Source organism: Puma concolor, chromosome C1, assembly GCF_028749965.1.
Source record: "Puma concolor isolate L17-30 chromosome C1, mPumCon1.1.hap2, whole genome shotgun sequence".
Taxonomy (NCBI): domain Eukaryota; kingdom Metazoa; phylum Chordata; class Mammalia; order Carnivora; family Felidae; genus Puma; species Puma concolor.
The window spans coordinates 9,496,513-9,505,724 of NC_141674.1; the positions used below are offsets into that span (position 1 = coordinate 9,496,513).

Genomic DNA, 9,212 nt, shown 5'->3' on the forward strand with positions numbered 1-9,212 from the left:
TCTCCTGGAAAGCCAAAGTCTCTAAGTCCAAACAGACCATAAGGAGCGAGGAGACATGAACAGCAAATTTTCCAAAGGGTACCCTCTCTTGAGCCTGAAGTCCAGGCCAGGTCCCCTCACAACCGGCCCCTCAGCTTTGCACCCAGGATGGGTGATCACCAGTCTCTCCCTCTGGACTCTCCACTGGCCTGATTCTGTGCCCTTGGAGTGGAGGCAGCCCCTGGAAACTCACTGTAGCTGGTGCAGACAAAGCCAAGGCTTCGGAAACTCTCAGTCCCCAAATCCAGGCTGAGACCCTGGTGGGCTCAGCCTTGAAGGAACACAGCTCTGCAAGAACCAGAGGACATATTCTCCTGCTCAGCTGGCCATACCCTGCTCTTTTTCCTCTTCCTTCCCTGGGTTCCTCTGGCGCCTCCCCCCCTTGAGGGAGCTAGCCGACACGCTTCCCACCCCATGCTTCTACAAGCTAGTCCCTTGGCCTTAATTGTCTGGACCCAGGGTGATTTGTCATGAAACCTTTATTGATGAGGAAGAAAGAGAACAGCCCCTTATTTATGGCAAGATATTCATGGAACTGGAGGGGGTAATTAGGGTCAAAAGAGACTTGAGCTTTTAAAAAGGCACAGAAGACAAGACACTTCAAGGTAAGAAGACATCTAACTTGGGAGAGAACAATTTCCTGGATCCCAGTAGGATTTTGCCAGCTCAAGGTCTGGGCCAAGAGAGACACAGAGGGAAGAGCCACTTCATAACGGTCCCCAAAGCCTTTCATCATCCTTGAACCTCTAGGAAGACCAGAAGAATCAGGGTCCTCCTCTGAAACCCAAAAGGGGTCACTTTCCAGTATTTCTGGGTGCCTCTTTGGATTCAGAAGAGCAGTTGGGGTACTCTGTGCCTTGTGGTTAGTCATATCCTTCAAAATAGCCTAGTAGAATGTGAGAAGAATTTCTTGATTTCTGCTGATACCATGGGAAAGGTCTCCATGCTCCACATTCTAGGAGAGGTGAGCTGGAGCTCCTGGAATGGAGGAAGAGAAGGCTGCCACGTCAGCTCAGGCTGGGAGAGGGAACTAGAAGAAATATTCTAACCCCCTGAGCAAGGACCCAGGAGCAGATTTTTGGAATCGCAGTTGGGATTCTGTAACTGGAGAAGGGGCGTCAGGACATCACCTGATGGGCTCAGAAGGCTGCTCTCGTGCGGGCAGTAAACTAGGGGTCATGAGGACAGGAGAGCAGGACACAATAAAATGTCCCACAAATCCAGGCTTCTCACCAGACTCCAGGAGTCCTGCTGGACCCCTGAATTGGGCAGGGATGATGGCATCTCTGTGCAGATGGGCTCCCTCCTCTTCGGATGCCCCAGTGTGTCCCCTTAGCAAACAGGCCCTGTGTGGTGGTGGACAGAAAAGAGTGTCCTGTTGCCTGAGAGGAGAAGAGTGTTGAACATTTATATTTTCGAGGACATTTGAAGACTTTGACCCCTCCTACCTCCTTGGGTCTCATAGAAGCTTGGATCCCGTAGAAATATCCCTCCCTTGGACTTCTACAATTTTCTCATTTTCACTGATACTCACAAGAAGTCTATCAGTAAGTATTTTCTAACATTTAAGTTGTCTGACAACTAGGGAGGTTCTTCTGAGCCTCCAACTCTTCACTGTGTCAAAGCTAGCAGGCTTAAAAATGGGGGAGCTAGCAGTGATCTTCAGATTCTCTGTGAAGGTTATTTGAGGCAGTGGAGGAAAAGTGCTGGCACCATGGCTTGCCCAGTGTGTGTTCAATAACAGGCATTTATGATTATCCTTGTCACAAATCTCACCCTAATGCAGGTTATTAATAAAGGTGATTGCTAGGAGTTAAAACGTCTGTTGAGTACAATCCAACGAAACCCAATGTTATGCAAAGGCCATTTATACCGAGGGCAGATATGTGGCAAAAAGAATCTTCCAGAAAGATACCAAGATGGAGAACATCCTTCAAAGAATCTTAGCCCTGGCACCCAGTGGTAATAGAAGAATTGTTTGGACCTCACACTGAATGGAGGAGAGAAAGGCTTGGGGAATTATCTGGAAACAGAGGGATAGTCCCCCATTCTTCATATCCTGAGACTTCAAAAGAATCCACTTGTGATCCAGCCCGGGCGGGGATTCATCCCTACATTTGGCAGATCTGCAAACACTGAACATAGCTTCTGGATTTTGTGGGGGAAAGGGGGTGGTGTTCAGTGTACTGCACTTGTTACAAACAGAGAGTTTTATTTCTTTGCCTAATGTCATGTCCTTGGTCAGGCTCTTTGTGTCCAAGATATCTTAAGGATAGAAAGGGGTCTTTGAAGTTACATTTGCCTCAATTGTTACCTAAATTGGAGGAAATGTTCATTGTCAAATTATGCTTCGAAAGGGGCCAGTGGGGTTGGAAAGGTTAGGTTCCCGAGGCCCCAGAAATGGCTGGGGCCAATCTGCTGTCTGGGAAGTGTCCTCTGTGGGAACAACTCTGAGGCTAAAAGAAAATGTCTCCTGGAAACAGCTGCCATGATGCTGACGAGGTCACATGCGTGATCGGCCCACATTTATTTGTCTTCCTGGCTCCAAGATCCCGAAGGTCCACGGTGTCCACCCTTCCTGGAGCTTTCAGACTTGGAAGTGTCTGACTTGCTAGGGTTGCCTGCCTCTCCCTCAGCCGACATTTTTAGATTTAGGCTTCTCAGTTCAGGTCCCCAAGCTAATCCCATCTTTCTGGGAGAAACACCCTTTCCCTCCCTGGAGGGTCTGAAGACAGAATCTCCCTCCCTGCCCTCAAGAATGGTGTTGTCTCTACCCCAGCCACTCCCTTGTTAATGTCTCTATTGAGAGAAAAGTCTTTCAATCTCCCTGCTCCCCAAGGAAAATAACCCATATTTTACAGTCTTGGGTCATTCACAGGGTCCCATTAGGATCACCCACCTCTGCCCTGCCCAGCCCCTAGCCCCACTTTCTCCTTATGACTTTGACCTGATCTCCTTCAGAGAAGTCTTACGGTCTGGAGAACCAACCGCAACCCAGCTGCCCCACCTTGCTCCCTGAATGGGCTTCTGATTTGCTATATTACTTGACGTAAAACCTAAGTGACAACTTGATTCAGAGACCCTTATTTTGTTTTCTTTGGGGATGATACCACTGTCTGCATGAAGCTGTTTTAACTCTGGAACATCTTGATAATTTTGATGGGGTCAAAGATCGCCCAATAACTGATACTCTCTAATGTCAGGAATAGATTAAACTTCCTTGTCTCATACTCAGGGCTAGACCACACCCTATTAGTAAAACCCAATCCATTTTTGTGGAGTGAATTGATTAATGAGTTCTTGACTTTCCCCCCCTCTCTAACTCTTTCCCCTTCCTGAATAGGCATATGATTCAATCAATCTAGAAAAAGGCAAAGACCCAATCAGGAATAGCCGGAAGGAGATTGAAGAATCTAATCAAGTGTTGTTCTCCAATTAGAAGTTAGTGGTTGAAAGGGGCGGGGGATATGGGATTAGAAAGGTATGTGAAAGCCTCAGGCACCAGAGAAGAACTACAGAGCCCTCCATCCTTGGAACCACAGACTTGGCTTCTCCACCAGGTCCGAGATCTGAGCACCTGGCCGACTGCCTCAGAGATGGTAAGTTGCTGTCCTGGTTAAGGACATTCCCATCCCATGCAGCTCAAGATGGCACACTTTTCCTTTTCCTTTCTTTTTGAGGTGAGCAGGTTTAAGGCTTTGGTTGTTTTTGTTTTTTGTTTTTTTTTGAATGTTTATTTATTTTGAGAGAGAGCGAGAGAGAGCAAGTGGGGGGGAGGGCCCAGAGAGAGAAGGAGACACAGAATCTGAAGCAGGCTCCAGGCTCTGAGCTGTCAGCACAGAGCCCGACGTGGGGTTCGAACTCATGGCCTGTGAGATCATGACCTGAGCTGAAGTGGGACGCTTAATCGACTGAGCTACACAGGTGACCCTAAGTACAGTTTTTTTTTTTATTTTATTTTTTTTTTATTAAAATTTTTTTTTAAATTTTTTTTTTCAACGTTTATTTATTTTTGGGACAGAGAGAGACAGAGCATGAATGGGGGAGGGGCAGAGAGAGAGGGAGACAAAGAATCGGAAACAGGCTCCAGGCTCCGAGCCATCAGCCCAGAGCCCGACGCGGGGCTCGAACTCACGGACCGCGAGATCGTGACCTGGCTGAAGTCGGACGCTTAACCGACTGCGCCACCCAGGCGCCCCGACCCTAAGTACAGTTTTGCCTAAATCCCAAACATTTTGATTTTGAGCTTTGGTTCATGTCATTTTTAAATGTCTTGGCCAGGCAGATTTTTTAAATATATTTTTAAATTTTTATTTCTTGACATTTTAAATATTTAGTTTGTGCCCTTCGATTACCGCTCCTATATTTTATGGCTTTGTGATTTTACCAGTTCTTTCTTTTTTAACTAAACGCTTAAAAACATCCCACGTGAGGTGCCTGGGTGGCTCAGTGAGTTGAGCTTCCGATTCCTGATTTGGGCTCAAGTCATGATCTCACCATCGTGGGACAGAGCCCCCGAGTTGGGCCCCGAGCTGGGTGTGGATCCTGCTTGAAGTTTTCCCTGTCTTTCTCTCTCTCTCTCCCTCCCTCTCCTCCCCCACTTGTGCGTGCATGGAAATGTACCTCTCAGGGATTTTCTTGCTACTCCCAAATTCTGTATAACACTGTTACACGGCTTTTACAATTTCTCATTTAAAACTTTTGGAGGTATCTCCTTCATCTTTCCCAGTCAGGGGGCACTGAGGATGAGTTAGGCCACATGACAGTCTCAGGCCCCTCACTACCACTTGCCAGTGAAACTGGAATCAAGGGAAGCAGTGGGTGGAAATGTCTGGGCCAGTGGTTGCGTTTCCTTCCCCTTGGTACTTGTGAGACACTCGCCCTGGTGCCGGCAGGGGCAGAGCGATGGCTTTGTGGCCGGCCACACAGCCCAGAGTGGAACTGGGGTAAACTGAGGCTCTCCCACCATTGCCAGAACCGTGACTTTGGCCCTGAGTGGGTTCCTCCCGAGGGCGAGGAGCAGATGGGCCTGGCCCGGGAAGGAGGACTTGTTCCCTTGACATTGCCAGAGGATTCCTTTCAGAGCAGATTCAGGATGGTCACCAGGACCCCGCCCAGACTCCTGGAACTGGCGGCCAAGAGCCTAATGAAGGACGAGGACTTGGCGATCGCTGCTCTGGAGTATCTGCCCACAGACCTCTTCCCGCTGCTGTTCATGGAGGCCCTCGCTGGGAGGTGCGACAAGACCCTGAAGGCGATGGTGCGGGCCTGGCCCTTTGCCCGCCTCCCTCTGGGGGGCCTGACACAGATGCCTCACCAGAAGGCCTTACAAGCCGTGCTCGATGGGCTTGACTGCCTGCTTGCCCGGAAGGTTCGGCCCAGGTAAGGCTCATCCATGTAGCCTGGTAGGGTCCCGGGCATCCTGGAAGAGGCGGCTGGGGTCAGGGAGACTGGATGGCCAAAGGGTGGATTAGAGGCATCCGATGAGGCCAGTGAAGGAGTCCAGGACTTGGCCGCTGCTGAGCTCCCCGTGGGCAACGCCTTCTGGAGGTGAGGGCCGCTTGTCTCCGCCTCCTGCCAGTGATACTTAAAGGAACTAAGCAGACACCAGGGAGGATGGGAGGGGAAAAGGAGTTAGGGAAAAGTAAGGCAGGGAAGGAAGAAGAGGGCGAGCGAGCAGCTGAGCGATGTGAAGTGAAGGCGCGGCGGGGCGGGGGGGGGTGGGGCATCCCACTGTTGCCCAAACTGAGACTCCTGGTCTCTTTTGGCACCGATCGCGAAGCATCTCGGCCAATCTCCCCTGTCGCCCACAGGAGGTGGAAACTGCGGGTGCTGGATTTACGGAATGCCAGTCGGAACTTCTGGAGCATGTGGCCTGGAGCCAGGGTCCATGAGTGCCTACTGACGGGACCCGTGGCAGAGGACAGCTTAAGGATGAAGGGGCCCTCGGGTCCCTTGACAGTGTTCGTAGACCTCTGCCTCAGGGAAAGGACCCTGGATGAATGCCTGGCCAACCTCATAAGGTGGGCCAGACGGAGGAGATCGCTACACCTGTGCTGTAAGAAGGTGACGATTTTCGGGATGCCCATCCAAAATATTAAGGAGGTCCTGAATCTGGTGCAGCTGGGCTGTGTCCTGGAGGTGGAGGTGCATTTCACCTGGCAGCTGTCGACCCTGGGGAAGTTTGCTCCTTACCTGGGCCGGATGAGTAACGTGCGGAGACTCGTCCTCTCCCATATCCACAAGCCCTCCTCCTCCTCCGAGGAAAAGCACATTGGCCGATTCACCTCCCAGCTTCTCCGGCTGCGCCACCTGCGGAAGCTCCGTATGGAATCTCCCGCCTTCCTCGAGGGCTGCCTGGGCCAGATGCTCAGGTGAGGGCGGGGCCCCACTGGGCTGGACGGTGAACTTGAGCCCCGCGGGCCAGGGGCGCCGTCTCGTTCGCTGCTCTGTCCGGAGCGGGGCGTCGCGCAACCACCCGAAAAGCGGTTGGAGGCTTTGGAAAGAGACGCCTTGCCACACCCTGTGGGGGGGTCAGATGGGCGTGGGGGTGGGCTTGGGAATTGTTCCATTGGGAAGAGAGGTCTGAGTCAAGATGGCCGGGGGGACAGTGAAGGGAAGAGGGCCCCGAAGAGGGGGAAGCCACAGCGACGTGAGCATTTCCGAAGGTAAGCGCGGAGCTCCCCGGCCTGGCGCGCTTGCGCGAGCCCGTCTCAACTCCCCTCTGTGAAAGGTTTGGTGCTCCAGGTCAGGTCATCAATGAGGGAAATGCAGGCTTCTGGAGGTGAGGAAGGGGAACAAGAGCAGAAAGAAGGATGAAGAGCACTAGATGGTCTGCGGATGATGCAGGGATGTGAGCCCCTGCAGACTGGCGCCCCCAGCCGACGGGGTGCGGTCTTGCCCCGGTTTATTCTTTTTTTTATTTTTATTTTTATTTTTTGACCTTTATGTTTTAGAGACAGAGACAGCACGAGCAGGGGAGGGGCAGGGAGAGAGGGAGACACAGAATCCGAAGCAGGCTCCAGGCTCTGAGCTGTCAGCACAGAGACCGATATGGGGCTGAAACCCACGAACCATGAGATCATGACCTGAGCCAAAGTCGGACGCTCAACCAACTGAGCACCACCGCCCCCCCCCCCCCCGGAAGCGCCCCTTGCCCTGGTTCGTTCTTTGTGTGTCTCCGTTAGCCTCACCTGGCCCAAAGATATGGGCACCGAAGGCCCAAGCAGCGGCCTGAAGGAAGCCTGAGTGGAGAGCATTTCTGGTCTTGCATGTACCACCATCAAAATTCACTGGTGCCCACGCTTAATTGAGCATATTCTAGCTCATTCCATTACCTTCATTTCCATAAGTAAGTGGAGTACGTTGTACTCTGCTTGACAGATGGGGAAAGGGAGCTTTAAAGATTTTGCGAACTTGACTCAGTCGCACAAGTGAAAGGGCTCAGCCTAAAATGAGACTGGGATCCTGGGACTGACCTTCATCAGATGGTCACAACAATGTTGGCCTTGGACAAGCCAGTTGTCTCGCCTTAAGGCTCCCTGCTCCCCCGACCGCCAGACCTAACTGCTTCGTTTCTCCCCAGGTGCCTGAAGAGCCCCTTGGAGGCCCTCTCCATAACCAACTGCCAGCTTACAGAATCAGACTTGGCATGCCTGTCCCAGTGCCCAAGCATCAGTCAGCTGAAGGAGCTGGATCTGAGTGGCCTCAGCCTGGCCTGTTTTAGTCCCAAGCCCCTCCAAGTTCTGCTCGAGAGAGTGGCAGCCACCATCCAGGACCTGGTACTAGAATATTGTGGACTCTTGGACACCCACCTGGAGGCCATCCTGCCGGCCCTCAGCCGCTGTCACCAGCTCCAGACTTTCAGTGTCCGCGGGAACCACCTCTCCATGGCCCTGATGGAGAGGTTGCTGCGTCACACCGCCGGGCTGAGCCACCTGAGCCTTGAGCTGTATCCTGCCCCTCTGGAGAGTTACAGCAGTCAGGGGATCATCCACCCAGGGAGGTTTGCCCAGGCTCAGGCTGAGCTGCTGGGCATTCTGAAGGACTTAGGACTGCCCCGGACCATCTGGCTTAGAACTAACCCCTGTCTTCACTGTGGCAGCAAGATAGTCTATGATTCGGACCCCTTCGTGTCCTGCTAATTGCCTGACTAGTTGAGTGCATCCACCAGAAATTTCCTTCTGGGCACTTGGAGATGGAAATCTAGGCTATAGGTATATCATACATAAAGGGGGACACAGACCCACGATTTCAGACATCTGCTCAGTGTGAATGGGGAAAGGACAGGTGATCCAGGACTGCAGGGTGCTGGGCGGAGGAAAAGTGACCTGGGGAGCTGCTGGGACCTCCAGGGACCTGTGTCCTATAGAACTGAAATGTGACTGTGTCTCTGGAGGGGGATTTGAGCCTGAGACCCGCATGTGGGTCTCATCCCTGGGTGGATGGTTGTAAAGAAAAGGTAGGAAATAAATAACCTTGGTGTGAACTCTCTGGTGCCTTCTGTGATACCTTCACCAGTTGTCCCAGTATACACCTCAGGAGTCTCCAGTTACTGATGGGGAAAAAGCTGGTGCCGAGCTGTCTACAGTCAGAAACTCTCACTGATGCCCTGGGGTTTGGCCCCAGGAGCTCACAGCATATTTATGATTTTCTCCAGTTCGTTATTCTCTCTGGGGCATCTCTTGCTTCTTTTGTTTCAGGGGCTATTCAGGGGGTTAATACACGCAACTGGGACATACTAAGTGGCCGATGAGCCACTGGTGCACACGGCTCTGGGGACCCTCGCTGCTGCCTCGGATGCCCTTACCTGGACACGAGCACTCACTACCGTTCTCCAGATGGTTCCGGAGACCTCAGTGCCTGGCCTTTGTGCAGAGAAAGGGCTTTGCTGCTCAAGGCAGGGCCCCGGTTCTGGAAGGGGTTGTTTACACTGCAGATTAGCTGGAGAACTCTGGGCCTCACTGTGCCTGCGGGTGGGTAGTAGTCCTTGAATTCAACTAGTGGCCAGGAATGACATCCAAGTTCCTTTTATTTTATTCTATTTTAATTTTTCATCCAAGTTCCTTTTAGCAAAAGCACTAAAATCATACAGACAGGCAAATTTTAATTTTTATGTTTATTTTGAGAGAGAATGCACGAGCAGGGCTGGGGCAGAGATGGGAGAATTGGCT

The 9,212-nt window shown here is 51.8% G+C and overlaps 1 protein-coding gene across 1 annotated transcript; it reads left to right on the plus strand.

Moving 5' to 3' along the window:
* The first annotated feature begins 4,674 nt into the window (after window positions 1-4,674).
* On the plus strand, window positions 4,675-8,527 carry LOC112872151 (PRAME family member 8-like). Its single transcript, XM_025935285.2, has 3 exons — window positions 4,675-5,421; window positions 5,853-6,413; window positions 7,625-8,527. The coding sequence occupies exons 1-3, from the start codon at window positions 4,799-4,801 to the stop codon at window positions 8,181-8,183; spliced, it is 1,743 nt and encodes a 580-aa protein (XP_025791070.2). The 5' UTR covers window positions 4,675-4,798; the 3' UTR covers window positions 8,184-8,527.
* The last annotated feature ends 685 nt before the right edge of the window (window positions 8,528-9,212 follow it).